The 17619-nt window shown below is 39.8% G+C and overlaps 1 protein-coding gene across 1 annotated transcript in view; it reads left to right on the forward strand.

The window, feature by feature from the left end:
* The window catches only part of LOC149244943 (Rhodanese/Cell cycle control phosphatase superfamily protein), a 170576-nt gene that overhangs the window by 100792 nt on the left and 52165 nt on the right, over positions 1–17619 (forward strand). The window contains exon 3 of the mRNA XM_089457628.1: positions 4088–4180. Coding sequence (XP_089313754.1) covers positions 4088–4180 — 93 coding nt within the window. The remainder of the gene's footprint in view (positions 1–4087; positions 4181–17619) is intronic.

The following is a 17619-nucleotide window of genomic DNA, read 5'->3' on the forward strand; positions in this document are numbered from 1 at the left end:
GTTTCCTTTTCGAAATAAAGTTACGGTTTTTTTCCTTGGAAAAAAAAAGACTCCTTCAACAAAGGTCAGCTCCAAGTTTTTGCTCGCATGAGTATCTATATCTATATATATATATATATATATATATATAGAGACACACACACACACCACAAATTCACATGATTAGTCTTATATCGAAATACATACACTGCAACCTTCACCTAATTAAATTATATGCGGAAACAAGAAACTGAGCAAGAAAGAAAATACAACACAATAACACCTTTATTTTTGGACAAATGTCCCCAGAAAAACCCAATGCGGGAAAACCGGTGCAGCAGATTTGAGGGTTTCATTATTATGCAGTAGTAATTCTGAGTACAATTTGTTGGATGCTCAACTAACAATCCAATACAGAGAGAAACTGGACAAAACAAAATAGTGAGATGCTCTCGCCCTGTCACTGGAAGAATCTGAGTCTGATCACACTGGATTGGAGCCTCTGCGTCCCCTCCGCGTGGCCTCTGCGCAGAACTACGTAAACCTCACACAGTCTCTGGGTCACCCCTACTGAGAATCACGCTGCTCCTCCTTTGGACCCTCAGCTGGCTGGAAATTCCAAATTTCTACCTCCCGCTCTCACACCCCGGCTCTCGGCTTCTGAAACTCAATTTCCTCAGCATGAATTCGATCTCCCTCTAAGGCATGTGCTGCCATTGCGTCAGCTCTGCGTGGGCCAACATCTGCCTCTCTTTGGACGTGGTTCTGCCCTCTTTGCCTTGTACTCTCCGGCCCAGGAAAACTTCCCTCTTCCGGATACTATCTCTGCTCCTCACTGCAAAAGATCACTTCGATCACTCCTCTAGCAATTGCTGCACTGCCCTCTCTGAGAAATTCGATCTTCTTGATCTCTCTTGGTGTGTTTTCCAAATGACCCTCAAGCCTCCTTAAATAATCTCCTCATTGACATTCAACGACCCAGATTAGAAGCTAATCAATGACTAAGATCATTCCTGCTTGATCCTCGTCTTCTTCTAGAATTTACACCCCCAGTTAGATTAATACCCATTAATTATTTTAATTTCCTAAGTTTAGACTTAGGGCCCCATTAAAAATAATTAATTATGTTAATAAAACTGTCTCCGGGTGGAATTTCCCAAAACAATTTCTGGGTTCTTTGGAATACATATGCCCAAACCTCTCTACAAAATTTGAGACTTAGAGCACATCCGATGCTACCAGCAATTAACAATCTCAAATTAAGTGTGCTCCAGTCATAGTTCTAAGGTATAGTATAGTGTATAGTACAGTGTTGATCCTTGTTCAAATCCATTGAGGATCGGAGGTATGAAACTACAGGCCCTGTGGCATTAAAATTTACTCGTTGAGGGCTGATTCTGATGAGATTTCTGAAGTATTCCTTTTGCTATAAATCTGGGCCTCTTCCCTTACAATGCACTAGACAACTGGGACTGCACCAGAAAAAACAGTAGAGATTGCAGACAGTGACTGTGGACATCTGCCCTTTGTAGATCATTTGTTATATTCATTTATGTCAAGAGCTTGGTCCGTTTGAACTTTGGGATAATAATTCTATAATTCAATTCTGCCCAGGTTAAGAGGCTGCTACAGCTCTGAGTTTTCTTATTGGTGCATCCCTTTATCACTACCATATCTCTGCATTAAAATCCAAAATAAGACTTCTGTCACCGGTGGTTACTTGCTTCCATCTTCCTTCTTTTCCCTTGAGTGCTCAGGTCTGAGTTGAGGCTGGTCTCAGATTTCAAAGAGAAGAAGCGCTCTTCCCACAGAAGCCTGCTCTTCTGGGTCAGGTGAGACAAATGCCAATGGCTCAAAAAGCCCAGAACAAGTAACCCCAGAAACTTCCACAAATCCATCAGCAACACTACCTAAAGATGACAAAGATCCATAATCCAGGTATCCAATCTTGCATGCTATGCATCATGAGTGCTTTGCAACTTCTCATGCTCTTCAAGTCCCAATATGATCCCAACATTTTAGGCCATCAAAATACCGCTGCTGTGTGGTGATACCAGGGAAGATCTGGGCAAGTTTAGATGTCTCAGGCTTGCTGATCAAGTCCACAAAATTTCCACACCGAAGCAAATTCTTCAATTACGTTTGTGCAGTGAATGCAAGCCATGGCTCATTCTTATTGTCAAACTGTCTTGTTTATCAAATCCACAACTGTATATTATACCAGCCATCCTTTGTTTTTTTGTTTAAACACTGCTCTTTATGTTTCCTAACAGAACCAAAGCCTCCTATATCATAGTTCGATGTATCATCAGTCACCTTTCAACCAATTATTTAGTGTTGGCGTGCATTGACTGGTGAACATGCTCAACGTCCAATTTTAATGATATGAACCTCATTCAAGGGCAAATTGACAGCGATGCTTCCCTTGATTGACTCAAGTGAAAAATTTCTAATGTACACCTGTGCAAACCAGGCCCACACCTTTAGGACATAAATAGAAATTGTAATGTGCTTGTAAATGCTGAGGAAGCTTCCTCAAGTGATGTGCCCCATATATGGGTTAAATATAGATGTGCAAGATGTATTGACCGACACAAATAGAAGCTTTCAAGCTGGTGTGCCCTAGTTCTCCAAGAATAAAAAATCCACCTCAAGTGGGGCCCACTATGGAACCTTCTAAACCATTCTAGAAAGATATGGTCCTCGTAAAATTGATCAAAAACAAAACTTCTTGGAATGGTTTGAAATTTGACCCGGATATTATATTCCATACTAGGCCTTCAAAAATAGTGGCTAAAAATAGGCAAATTTTCACATTGTTTGATTGCCTTCAGATTTGGCACCCATACTATACTCGATACTGGGTATCCAAAAAGTTGATCTCTCCATAAGCCTTGAAATTCTAATTTTAGACTAAGGTTTGAATAACTTTGACCAAGACCTTGATCAGCTCATGCTGCCACCAAAACAGAACCACATGCATATCTTTCCAAAGGGTATCCAAATCTACATCAGATTTCGAGAACGATAAAATTTGTAGAAATAGAATTCTCCAAGATGGATCGTCTTGAAAAATTTGGAGTACCCTTTCGGAGAACTATCAAATGGGTGACGCAAATTGTCACAGCTATTGAAAAAGACCAAGTTTCTGAAAGTAGAAACTTCTAAAGTTATCCAACTTGAGAATGTGGGAATCTTCATCTGATTGCCTACATCCTCCCATGCATAATGCAAAATTTTCAAGTCACTCGTATGCATGGGGCAACCTACCACAAATAGATTTCGAAGAACCTACTATAAATAGCACTGAATATGCAGAGGAAACTTGTCCCTTTGTTGACTGATATGAGTGTGATTTGTTCTCTAGATGTACCTTCTATAAACCACCTGTCAAGAACCTATCGCATCCTTAACCCCTAACAATAAAGATCTGCAACCATGTGCTGAGTTTTATTTAGCATTGATGAACCATCGATGCTAAACAGTGAATCATGTAATATTGAGTTCATCCCATAGTGTATTCATGAACCATTAGGAACATGATTGGACCTAACAATTAAGAAATCTGTTTCCTCCTTGGAGGTCGCAGGTTTGAATTTGGAAGGGGGTAGGGTATGCACACCCTTGTAGACTAAGCAGTCAAATCGCTACAGGGAAGGGGTTCTTGTCCCACAAACAAGAGGGTCTTACACATCATTTGGTGATTGGCTAGGTCATGACCATAAATAATAATTAAAAAAAAGAAAAAAGAATAAAAAGAAAGAAAGATAAGATTATAGAGATGAATTTTGAAGAAATTCATCTTGGGTGATAACAGGCTAGAAAGGTTTATTGTTCTGTTTGAAATTTTTCATTCTAACTTTGTAATATATAGAACTTATAGTTGTTAAAAAAAATGTGCTTTGCAAGGGATGTTTGTTGATATTAGGACTAGCTAGTTTTCTTGTTCTATTTCTCAATTTCTATCAGAACACCAAAATGAAGTTAGAACAATAGTATGAATGTTTTATAAATGTCGTCAAATTCACCTTCTAGAATGAATTATTTATTCACTTCTTGAGACTCAAATTTAAACTCTTCCTATATACATGTATCCATGAATGTGCAGGTGCGTTCTGTGGAGGTCAATGAAGCATTCAGACTACAAAAAGAAAATGGATATGTGATCTTGGATGTTCGTCGAGAGGGAGAATTCAAAGATGTAAGTTTTATATTCGTAGTGTTGCATGCAGTGTTGTGTTGGCTATTAGATGGTTTATTTCTTTTAACCAAAACAAGAATTTTTAAATTTTTAACTGCCATTTTCAATATTAATACATTGACCTCAGTTACATCCTGAGGGCCTAAAGCTCCAGGAAATAACTGAATTTTATATTTCTTCATTATCACTGAATTGATGACTCTCAAATTTGTAACTTTGGTTTTCATCTTAAACAAAATCAAAGCAAATGATCTTGTTATCACTTGAAAATAGAAGGAATGGAATGGACATTTAAGAAAAGTTCCATTGCAACCTCACACAATCTCTCTCACTTTGGGCTAGTGCTTGCTAGTCTTGGGGGAGCAGGGACGGGAGGGGATCCCCAATGATCTGAAACCAAAATTGTTCAACTACACCCTGCATACGACTTCAAATCTGCAAAAAGTACTTGCTGATACCTCAGAAATTACCGATGTTTTTGTCCCTAACCACTTGGAATTAGCAAGTAAACTTCATCTTTACATGTTAGATGCTAAACTGACTTTACTCTTGTAAGTTGCCATGAATCACTTCTGATCTGTAACAAAAGTGTTAGTTTTTGTAGCATTGGAGGTGTTCTAGTCTCAAAACTTTTTGGAGAAGCTAAAACATAAGAATTCTCCATAACCCATAAATAATATCTGGAAATTCCACCTAGAAGTGTCTCAATTAGATTATTAGCCTAGTTTTAGATATTTCCTAAGTCTAAACTTAGGAAAAGTGGTTAATTAATTAGTATTAATTGAGAAAGGTGTGAATCATCTAGAAACTCACACGGATCGACTAGGAAATAATCTTAGCCCTTGATTAAGTTTTAATCTTGGCCGTTGGAGTCTCAACAAAAGATTATAAGAAGAAGTCGGTTATGAATAAATATATAGGAAATAATTTAAATGATAATAATCATAAATAATGATTAGTTAATTAGTAATTAGGTTGAAGAGTCATGTCTAAATGAGACATGACTCCCCATGAAGAGACACCTGCTTGGTATATAAGCAAGCCTCTCACTTTCGTTTGTATCATCATTCTTATTCATACATTTAATATATAATATTTGTATCCTCTTGGATATCTTTATATTCCAAGTCTTCTAGAGTAATTAATCTGAAGAAGGAACTTTGTTCGCTTCATTTGGTATTAGAGCCACCTCTGATCCTGACTTTTGGCCATCAATCGTTGTCAACATTGTTGCCGTTAAGATTCAAGCGCTTCGCTACAAACTCGGAGGTTCTCCATTCTGCCAGCGTCACTACTAGGCCTTTGGCCATATTAAAAAAAAAGGTAAAAAAAATAAATAAATAATATTAAAGAAAAAAGGTCAAAGAAACAATATAAAAACAAATTATAAAAAAAAATTTCCAAAAAAATAAATAAATAAAATGTTATAAAAATAAACTATAGCCAATAATTAAAAAAAAACCACAACAACAATGAAAAATAAACACAAGCAGCCCGACGGCCATTGTTTGCAGCAACAACCGCTCGAACGACCACCATCACAACCTGTGCGTCTGAAGCCACAAAATCGTGATGCCCTGCTCTTATCCATCATTGCCTCCAATCCACTGCTGTACATTACTTATGCACAAACCAAAACCTCACTAATTTCTCAGACACCGACACCAAACATTGAAGAATCGATGCACTACTAGAAATCACTGTCAAAGTCTGTCAACCAAATTATTTAGCGCTGCAACTTTCTTTTTTCTCCATGGCTATAGTGACCCTATTTTTGATTTGCGGTAGCATCAGATGTGCTCTAGCCATGAAAATTGGTGGAGAGGCTAAGGCACATAAGATCGCCAAGACCCAGAAATGGTTTGGGGAAATTCCTCCTGGTTGGAGAGATATTAAAATAATTAATATTTTTAATGGGGTTCCTAAGTCTAAACTTACGAAAATTAAATATTAATGGGTATTAATATAAAACTGGGTGAGAATCTTCTAAATGACATGGATCAAGCCAAATCTAATCTTAGCCGTTGATTAGGGACTTAATCTCAGCCGTTGAAGACTCAACAGGAAAAATATAAGAGGAGGCTTGAGGGTTAGTTGGAGATACACCAAATTGATCAGTCAGTTCGATTTTCTGGAGCGGGGTTTGTTGAGAGAATCGAACCAGTGATCTGTTAAGCAAGGGGCCGTTCGGCACAAGGTTGAGAATACATAGCAGAGAGACAGAGATAGTGCCAGAGAGATAGCGCAGACCCTGGGAACGCTGACTCAGAGGCAGCTGGGAGCTACGCAGATGCTGAAGAGGTCAGCGTGGGTGACGCAGAGGGTCTGAGGGCTGATGCAGAGAGCCAAGGGGCTGACGCAGAGGCTTCAGTAGTTGCACAGAGGCTAGCAGAGTTGACGCAGGGCCAAGAGGCAGCGCTGGGAGATTTTTCGTGGGGCAGACTGAGTGCTGGTGAGCTAGGAAGGATGACGTAGTCCTTGCAAAGTGACGTAGCGCAACAGAGAAGCTTGGAACAGATTTCGCTGTCTAGCTAAGGAGTTGCCGTAGTTGCTGTGGGAGTGTTCATCCGGTGTTTAATCAGCCAGAATATCTATCTCTGAGGGGAGGTACTACTGCCGAGGGCATTCTCTGTTAGGTGAGCCATTTCTGGCACCCTAGTTGTATTAAAAAACTGCATAGTAATAAAACCCTCATATATGTTGCATCGGTTTTCCCGCATTGGGTTTTCCCGGGGATGATTGTCCAAAAATAACGGTGTCCTTTGTGTTTTTGTCTCAGTTATTTCAGTTTCTAATCTATATATGTGTTAAGGTTGCATTTGTGTTTATTTTCAGTATTTATATTTATAAATAACTTGTTAATGTAAATAACAAGTAGGAGAAAATAAACTAGATAATGCAGTAGGGATTTCTGATGTGTCAGACTTAGAAATTTCAACATGGTATCAGAGCATTACCTATCACAGGAGAACTAAAGGCACCAGAAGTAATTTGGAGAATTTGCAACAGTAGCAGCTGTCTCGAGAGACAACGCTGTTCCAGAGAAAAACTAGCAGAGAAGAAGTGATGCAGAGAGCCTGTGTCATCATTTCGAGCTTGGAGGAGGGTTAGCGCAGAGGGAGAGAGGGGCGAAATAGACCTACGTAGTGCCCCGTCATCTTTCTCTGCCAGGAAGGATCGCCGCTGAGGCCAGGAAGAGCAGATTCTACCATTGTTGTGATTGCGTAGAGCCTGAAAAACTCAGTTTCTTCAGTTGCCGGGGCTTGGGAAGCTGTGGGCAGATTGTAATTGAGAAGCTGGTGGGGTGCTGTTTCTGTCAGAACAGATCAGTACCTAAGGAGACAGAATTGAAGGTAGAGGGAGTCGCTATCTTGACGGATTTCAAACCAAGAAATCTAGATCCGAGTTGCAGTTGCAAGGAGGATTGGAGAGGAGCAGTTCAACAACTGGCCAGAGGATTTCTAGTAAGGGAAATCAGGAATTAGAGGGAGATTTCCAGGAGGGAAGTCGAAACTCAGAGGGAGTCTAGAAGAGGAGCTGAATGGCAGTGAACGCACTGAGGGATTAGGACAGGTTGGACGGAGCTTCCAACTTTGTCATCTGGAAGGCCAGGATCCTAGTAGTCCTGGATTGACATCACATGAAGGACTTTGCCTTGAGAACCATGGCTATCTCGGTCAACCTAGCTGAGAATGAGAAGTATGAGGATGCAATGGCGAGGGCGAAGGGCATGATCCTAGACGGGGTCAAACATCATGTCGTACCACATACTACTGAAAAGAACACAACAAAGGAGATGTGGGATACCTTGAAGACCTTGTATCAGGGCACTTCCATGCAGTGGAAGATGCTATTGGAAAATCAACTACGGTCGTATCAGATTCAGAAGGGGGATCAGATAGATCCATTCCTTCTCAGGTTGTAGGCGATTCGCGACCAGCTTACTTCCGTGGGGTCTACACAGGATCCAGAATTTATGGTTAGGACTACCCTGAATGCAGTCTCCGAGGAGTGGGAGACATTTGTCCAAAGTATTTTGGGCATGGCTACTCTTCTAGGATGGGAGGAGATGTGGGCAGCTCTTCGCCAAGAATAGATTAGGCGGATGACCAAGGCGGGGAGTAGTGGCAAGGGAGGTCGAATCAAGAAAGAGAAGGAGGATGCGACTCTAGCATGTGCGGGACAACAAGGGAAGAGGAAGAAGAAGGACATCTCCAAGGTGAAGTTCTTCCACTGTGGGGAGTTGGGACATTATGCATCCCAGTGTCCCAGGAAGAAAAACAAGGGAGAGGCTTCTGATTCCAAGGCAGCTCTAGCTAAGGCGGAGAAAGAAGTTGAGACTGATGACAACTGTGCTATGAGTGCTCATGCACCTTTAGAGAAGAGGTGGGGAGACATCGAGTTGTAGTCAGGAGGACTGCATGCTAGGGGCAGGATCCTTGAGGTACCCAAACTCTTATATCATATCCAGCTACGGGAGCCCTTAATGACAATAGCAAAATGACAGGGATCGGGTGGAGTAGCAAGGTAGTTCTTGGGTGCAAAATCCCGAGGCAGCGTAGTGGAGGTTGCAGCAGTGCGGGAGGCATAAAGGTGTATGCAGCAGCGTAGTGGCAGTAGAGGGAGCACATGATAGCAGCAGAGGCAACTTCAGTTTCACGATGCTTCCAAACTAATTGGGATGTCAGTATTTGGCAGAAGTCAGTTACCTACTTCTCGGTAACTGAGTTGTAGTGCAGCAGTTAGTAGTGGCAGTGCTAGGGGAAGCATGGGCAACATATTAAGAGGGAGCTGCGGTACAGATGTAGCAGTGGCAGTGGCAGTGTCATGGGTAGCAATACAGGGAGCAAGAGTGCAGATGATGTGAGGTAGCAGGCCAAGCATCAGCACAGGTACCGGTGCGGAGGATCATTGTGATGTTTCCATGGTTAAGCATTACTAGAGCACATTCCTCGCTAAGAGGGAGTGTTGATTTGTGGTAGCATCGGATGTGCGCTAGCCATAAAAATTGGTGGAGAGGCTAAGGCACATAAGATCTCCAAGACCTAGAAATGGTTTGGGGAAATTTCACCCGATTGGAGAGATATTAAAATAATTAATATTTTTAATGGGGTTCCTAAGTCTAAACTTAGGAAAATTAAAATATTAATGGGTATTAATATAGAACTGGGTGAGAATGTTTTAAATGACATGGATCAAGCCAAATCTACTCTTAGCCAGTGATTAGGGACTTAATCTCAGCCATTGAAGACTCATCAGGAAAAGTATAAGAGGAGGCTTGAGGGTCAGTTGGAGATACACCAAATTGATCAGTCAATTTGATTTTCTGGAGCGGGGTTTGCTGAGAAAATAGAACTAGTGATCTGTTGCAGCGAGACGCAGTTCGACACGAGACCGAGAATACATAGCAGAGAGGCAGAGATAGTGCCAGAGAGGCAGCGCAGAGCCTGGGAAGGTTGACGTAGAGGCAGCTGGGAGTTACGCAGAGGCTGAATAGGCTAGCATGGGTGACGCAGAGGGTCTGAGGGCTGACGTAGAGAGCCAAGGGGATGACGTAGGGGGTCTGAGGGTTGAAGCCTGACGCAAAGAGCCAAGGGGATGACGAAAAGGCTTAAGTAGCTGTGTAAAGGCAAGCAGAGCTGACGCAGGGCCAAGAGGCAGCGCCAAGAGATTTTTCATGGGGTAGGCTGGGTGTTGGTGAGCTGGGAAGGGTGACGCAGAGCAGCAGAGAAGCTTGGAGCAGCATTTGCTGTCCAGCTAAGGAGTTGCCATAGTTGCTGTAGGATCGTTCATCCAGTGTCTAATTAGCCGGAATATCTGTCTCTGAGGAGAGGTACTACTGTCGAGGGAATTCTCTGTTGGGTGAGCCATTTCTGGCACCCTAGTTGTATTCAGAAACTGCATAATAATAAAACCCTCATATCTGTTGCACGGTTTTCCTGCATTGGGTTTTTCTGCGGATGATTGTCCAAAAATAACAATGTCCCTTGTGTGTTTGTCTCAGTTATTTCAGTTGCTGATCTGTATATGTTTTAAGGCTGCATTTGTGTTTTATTTTCAGTATTTATCATAGTTTTCAAAACCGTTTTAAAAAACCGGTTACCGGTCTAACCGGCCGGTTAGCAAGGCCGCCGGTCTAAACCGGCCAAAAAACCCGGTTGGAAAGGCCCTTTCGCCCATTTTTTGCCCTAACCGGTGAAAAACCGGCCGGTTTAGGACGGAACCGGCCGGTTTTAGGCATGCCCACCAAAACTTGCAAAAAGTGTATTCCTGATTGTGGTTTAGGGGTTTTGGGGGGAAACTAAGGGTGTTTCAACCCTAACAATGTTGGCAATTAATGGTAATGTTAAATTCTTAAAGTAAAAGTGACATTTCCTTTAATTTTTATTTTCATCCTTTTACTTAAATTTTTAACATTACCATGAAATGACTCAGGATGTTTGAGAGTGGTTTCGACCTCATTGGATTTCATATGGAGAAACTAGAATTTTAGATTTCACTCAAAATTCAGCAGACTTAATGGTTTTCAGGATTTCATGGTTTGGGGGTAAACAATAAATGCAATTAGAGCTCCAAATGATGAGCAAAACTCCTTATCTAGATCCCATTGTGTTGGACGATATTGATCCAACATCAAAATGGGTGGAGGAGACTGAAGAACCTGTGTTTGAGGTTGATGTTGATATCGGCATGGCTTTAGCATGGGTTGAAGCAGATTATGTGGTGGCATCAGAACCAAGATCAGTAGCGGCATCAAGGAAAGGCAAAGAACCAATGGAAGGCACTAGTCATGCAGGTCGACAAACTCGTGCTTCCATTAGGTCCACTTCTATTGTCATTGGTGGCATTGATACTGAGGTTGCAGATCACGCTGAGGCATCTTCAGACTCTGAACCAGATGATGTCTGTAGCTCCTGATGATGATCCTGTGTCTAGTAGTGGTTATGAACTTGATGATTGATCATGTGTACACTGTAGGCTTGTAGTAGGCTTGTAGTAGGCCAATGGCCTCATAGCTTACAACATTGTTTTTAGACTTTATAGGCCATTTAGAGCCTCATTTCTTATGTATTTTGCTATTCTGTCGATGATATGTATTGCACTCGGTGCCATTTTGATATATTCACCTTTACATGGTATATAAATGAGCAAACTTTGCATATTTTGTCTCTATTGGCTTGGAATCATGGTTTTACATCTTAAAAATAGTTTTGTTTCATTAAAAATTAATTATTTAATGTATTTTTTAAAAACCGGTTCGTTTAGACCAAACCAGTCCCGGTTAGACCGGTTCCGGTCGGTAAACCCTTAGTTTCCCATAATAAACCAAAGAACTATCATGTCTGAAGACATTATCTGGTTTATTATGTCTGAAACCAAAGAACTATTATGTCTGAGAAACCATAATCAAAGTCTACTCACTCAAATTAAGAAACTTAAGGATGATAAGAAAGCATTAAAAGACAAGTTAGAACAATTTACTCAAGAAGAAGTATCAAAATCTCCAGTCGTAACAGTCCAAGTTGAAGATAAGGGAACGAATACCGATCTAGTGAATATCATAACTCAAGAAGAATGCAAACTAGTTGAAGAAAAGACATAGTTAGATGTTGTAGTTCAGATGATAAACACCCCAAGTGAAGGATCTGTAACCAACTCAACAACGTCATCACCTGAAGTAAATAAACAAATTTCCCCACACTTAATAAGGGAAAGTCAAACCAAAAAAGTTCCCTATCGACATCCGAATCATGAGAGTAGACAACTCAACCATGCTACGTATCGAGACCATTCAAAACAGAAACAACAAACTGATGTTCCAAAGAATAGTGATGTAACCTCAATCCAATCCTATGATGACAAGTCGTTACAAAATTCCAGTGATCAAAATATTCCACAGAAGATTAATCTAGGGTGGTATGATCCCTTCTCAGTGCGACAGCTTTGTTTGTCACTTAGAAGATCATATCAACTTGTATCGATGAAGATGAGTGTTCCGAAACGTGAAGACATTTGATCCCGAAAAAGAGATCAAGCCTTTTTCATCGACAAAGCTTTGAGGACAAAGCTTTTTGAGGAGGAAGGTAATGTTATAAATAAATATATAGGAAATAATGTAAATGATAATAATCATAAATAATGATTAGTTAATTAGTAATTAGGTTGAAGAGTAATGACTAAATGAGACATGATTCTCCATGAAGAGATACCTTCTTGGTATATAAGCAAGCCTCTCACTCTTGTTTGTATCATCATTCTTATTCATACATTTAATATATAGTATTTGTATCTTCATGGATATCTTTATATTCCAAGTCTTTTGGAGTAATTAATCTGAAGAAGGAACTTTGTTCGCTTCAAAGTCGATGGGTAGATGTAGAACACACACTTGAGATCGATTTCCTTGGGCAGTTTGATTTTCTAGAGAGCAACAACAATTGCTGGAAGAGTTCGAGCCAAAGAAGGAAGCAGAGGGGCAGGGACAGTGAGTCCAGAGGAAGAGATTCCAGTTCTGTAGAGTAGCTTGTAGAGAGGCAGAAATAGCCATAGAGAGGCTGACATAGGGGCTATGCAGAAGTCTCTAGAGTCAATTTGATTTTGCTAGAGATAAGTTGGTTTTTAGTTCCAGAGGCTGGGAAGATTTTCCAGAGTGCCAGAGAGACAATTTCTCAGTTAGCAGCAAACAGGACGACTTGAGGAGCAGCTGTTCTAGAAAATGCGTATTCTAGTTTTGTGCTAGGTTGACACAAAGTCTCTGCAGGCTAGTTTGGGCGACTCACTTGGAGCTGGCAGTCAGAGCCCAGATTGCTTGTGGGGTGAAGAAAACTCCTCACTAGATTTTTGCTAGTATTTTCTCTGCAGGATTGCCAGTTTTCGGCATCCAGTTGTACTCAAAATTTCTCACTGCTACTTAATAATAAAAACCCTCAGCTGCTGCACCGGTTTTCCCAAGTTGGGTTTTTTCGGGGACTTTTGTCCAAAAAAAATTGTCATAAATTTGTGTGTGCCAGTATTTCTCAGTTTCCAACACTTCTATTTTTCGCAGAATTTATTTGTGAAGATTGCAGAGTGATTATTTCATTGTTTCCGTAGCAATAAATTGTTAAATCAATGTTGCATGACTCGTACTCGTATAAGACTCGTCTGGCTATTGACTTGTCGACTTGTATAAGACTTGGGAACGACCCGTATAAGACTCGTATAAGACTCGTCAAAATACAAAAAAAACTTAAAATATGGTAAATTTTAAGCACAAAAAAGAAACTAATGACAATTCCAATCCTTATAAGTTATAAAAACCACAATATATGCAATAATTCATAACATCATCTCATATCTATAAAAGTACAACATAACATATTCGATTTTTTTAAGCAAAACATTTAGATACTGAATAAGAAAAGGAATCATGATTCCCTAATTAAAATAAAAAATGTCAGTAAGTTCAAAATTAAAACACATGTCATAAATGATAAATGATTGTCTCATAACAATCTTGAGTCTCATCACTCATGGATGACTACACAGTACGCCCTCGCGGAGCTGGTGCTAATATCGGAAAGCTGAAGCAACTGTGAGGCATGTGTATTTGGAGTCTCCATTTGAGATGGAAAACTAGAGAGATCCTCAATCTCTTCATCAAGCCAACTCAAGTCAGGGGACTCCTCCTCCATAACCCAATCAAACTCTAAATCAATATTATAATAAAATTGGGTCTGTATCCTTTGGTTGCACTTGTTTTGTGAGCATTCAAAGGTTGTAGTAGATGAAAACCAACTTCTCCAACCTCATGCTCCAACCTGTTTTTCTTTTTGCTATGGATGTGCTCAAACACTGACCAATTACGCTCACAAGAAGAAGCACTACAAGGTTGACTCAGAACTCTGATGGCAAATTCTTGTATTTGTGGCGCTTCATTGCCACAATCTATCCATCAATGAGCTGTAAAAAATAACAACAAAGATTATCAGTTTGCAATGAAAAACATATAAAAGAGAACTAGCAAAACTACAAGCTAAGTTCTAACAATTTGCACTTACAAGGCATTTTCTTGTCCTTGAGACATTGGCTTGAGTTGAATCCAAACATGCCAGATGCTTCCTTGTACATATCTCGTTGTATGTTGATTTTGTCTTGAATATCTTGATTCGGGAACATCTTCTCAATGCATATCATGACACCTCTCATCACCTTGGGATCTCTTTGAATGTTAGACCTCTCATTATAGAATAAGCTCGGATTGAGTATGCTCCTGCTGCATGCAATGGTGAATGTAGTTGCTTGTCCCATCTGGAATCAATAATTTTCCATGTAGGGAGATATTTAGATTCATTTTCCTTATAGAAAGTCTAGATGGCCTCTTTGGCCCTATCCATGCCCTCATAAATATATCCCATTGCAGGTTTCTCTCCGTCCATCAATCTCAAGACTTTCACGAGGGGCTTAGTGAAAAAGACAATCTCAGTGACTTTGTCCCATAAACTATCACCAAAGACAGTGATTTCACAGACAATGCTTCTGGTTTTGTGTTATCTTTCCAAAATACCCATTGCTGGCTACAAAACATTCTTCTCAAAGCTTGGTACTTATACAAAAGGCTTTGGAGGGAAAGAAAGTTTGTAGCAAACCGTGTGACAGTTGGGCGACTAAGTCACCCTGTGTGAATTCCCTCATAAGGTTCAACACCCAAGCATGATTATAAATATACTTGGTAATTTGCTTGGATTCTTGCACAACATCTTGCACCCACTCCAACTTCCCAATGTTCTCTAGTATCAAGTCTATGCAATGGGCAGCGCATGAAGTCCAAAAAATGATGGGATATTTGGCACAAAGCAACCTTCCAGCTGCCACATAATTTGCTGCATTGTCCATGATTCGTTGGATGATATTTGCAACCCCAACTTCCTCCACCACATCAACCAACAATGTAAAAATCAAATGTGCATCTCTTACATGTGCAAATGCATCAATGGATTTTAAGAACATGGTTCCTATTGTCGCCAAGATTGTACAGGTACCGTGACAACGCTCGGGTCGGGGGCTATCACCCTGATCCCTGACCTCTTCGTTCTAGCTGTCTGCCAACAACAGGGTATGGGCGGTAGTCCCTATGGAAATGAGATGAAGGAAAAAAAGTTGGAAACCAACTTGCTTGGGAGACAGTTGAGTGGCCTAACCACTTGGTAAAAATTTAGCAAGATTAATGATTTGATTAGATATAGAGTTTGAGACCAGTGCCTTATGGAGTCAAGAGTTCTTACTTATTATAAATTATGACCAAGTAATCGGATGGAAAACCGCTGCTTGTATGATAAGCTAACCTATATGCTTATGCAAATCCTAGGATCTAGGCATGATGCAAGGATCTTGGTTAATTTTAATTATATATAGTCTTGATGTAACCTTCCCTTAACTGTTTTGAAGCTAGGCTCCGAGGCCAACATGAAACAGGAAAAGTCCTGATTAATGATACCTTTTGTAAGGCTCCTATTACCTAATGCCTCCGGTGCTGCAGAGTTTGTGGCTCTGACATCTGCAAGGTCATCGTGTTGATCACCAAAGAGTTGCTAAGCCCCTCAAGCTAGGTGAGAAGGGTAGCCCTATGTTTCTATCAACTAAGTTTATGCTTGGAAGTAAGTTTTAATGCAACTAGTTCCTATAATGCTTGTGCAATGATGATGAGTGAAATTATCTTGAGTTAAGATTTGTTTGGGTTCTTTAAATACTTAATGCAAATTATCTTATAGCAAGAGTATTTAACAATAATGATATGGCAATCTTAAACAAGATAAATGCTTAAGGTTACAAGTGCAAACTTTCAACTATAGATTAATCCACAAGATGCTTAACCAATTTGTGATAAGAACTTAGAGCAATTTATCTAACTATCAATTAACTAATGGTTACAAGATGTCAACCGCAATTACCAAAGATGATTCTCAACAAGATATTTTGTGATCTTGAAATTCAATGCTAACTATCAAGAGATGCTCAATTGGATTCAATCAATGCTTATAACCACAATATCTTAAATGTCAAAACAACTTTAGACAAGATTAGAAGATTTAGGGCTTGAGTGACTAAGTGTCAAGTTAACAAATTCTCAAATTCAACTCAAGACAAGCCAATGTTAGATCAGTTGTAATACTTCAGAAATTCAACACTTATTAGTCCTATCTCAGTAGTAGGAAAATCTCTTTAAATCATAAAATTTTCCATGCACATAAAACAGAAAATTTCCCAATGGTTAGCCAATGTAAATTTATGATTTTCAGACCTCTTAAGATTTAACAAATGACTGTTATGAAAACATTAAGAAAGTTATAACAGCAGTAAAGAAAACACCTTAGATCCAAGAGATAATAAGCTAATGATGACTAGATATGATCAATGAGATGCCCAACAACTTTGCCAAAGTAAAATATGAGTTTTAAACCACTTTAAGATGCAGTATTCAGAAATAAATCAGATCTGATATAACTTATTACACCAACAAGTAAATCAGCAAATCAGTAAGTTATTAATACTACAACAAGTGCCCAAAATGCCCAAAACTAGAAAATATTTGCCAAAACTGAAAAATTTAGTTTTCTGAGCCTTTTAAGGTAAACTATTCAGAAAATTACAGATCTGATTTAGTGATTTACGCAGAAATTTCCAACAAACAAAATATTAGATCTAAGCCAGGTCTTTGATTCCCAAGTGGCCAAATTTCTAGAAAATTCAAATTTTGCAGTTTTAGTGTTTTGACCAACTAAATGTTGTTTTAGGGCTTATGTATCATTGTTATAAAATAAAAATTACAGCAGTAGCAAAACAGTGAAAAATTACGGTTTAGAGAGCAAACCAAGATGCCTTAGCACCTTGTAGATATCTAGGAAGACTTCCAATGAGGGTGACCACCTGAAAACACAATGTTAACCCCAAAATTGCTGGAAAACAAATTGTTAGAGATAAAATGCCAATCCTTTGAAGAAACTCTTGTTTGGAATGAGATCTAGCCCTTGTGGGGCTTACGGCCTTCTTAATGCTTGCAAAATAGGTTCCAAACACTAGCCGTCTAGGTTGGGTAAGGGCTAGGGCCTTCAGAAAATGGAACCGATTTGAAAATAAGAAACCTGCAAAAATAGCCTCAAAACCTATGTTACCGGATCCGGCAGAGGCAGGAGGAATATTGCCGGATCCACGGATCTGAACCAGATCCGGATACGATACACCAAAAATACGTCTAAAATACGTATTTTATAAATATGCAGTTTTTGGAAACGGGAAACTTTCCCAGGATACGGATCCCGCTGGTGGCTGCCAGAAACAGTGAAATGGTTGTCGAAAAGTCAGAAAAAGCGGAATTTTTTTAGGTTTCGATTGTTGCTGTAAGTTTAGATATGCGTCCTCAGCCAGCCAAGAACGTTGTCATCAGTCAGCGGTTGTCCCCA

The sequence above is a fragment of the Pinus tabuliformis genome, chromosome 7, assembly GCF_031772625.1.
Source record: "Pinus tabuliformis cultivar Carrire ecotype Pingquan chromosome 7, CPIR1, whole genome shotgun sequence".
Taxonomy (NCBI): domain Eukaryota; kingdom Viridiplantae; phylum Streptophyta; class Pinopsida; order Pinales; family Pinaceae; genus Pinus; species Pinus tabuliformis.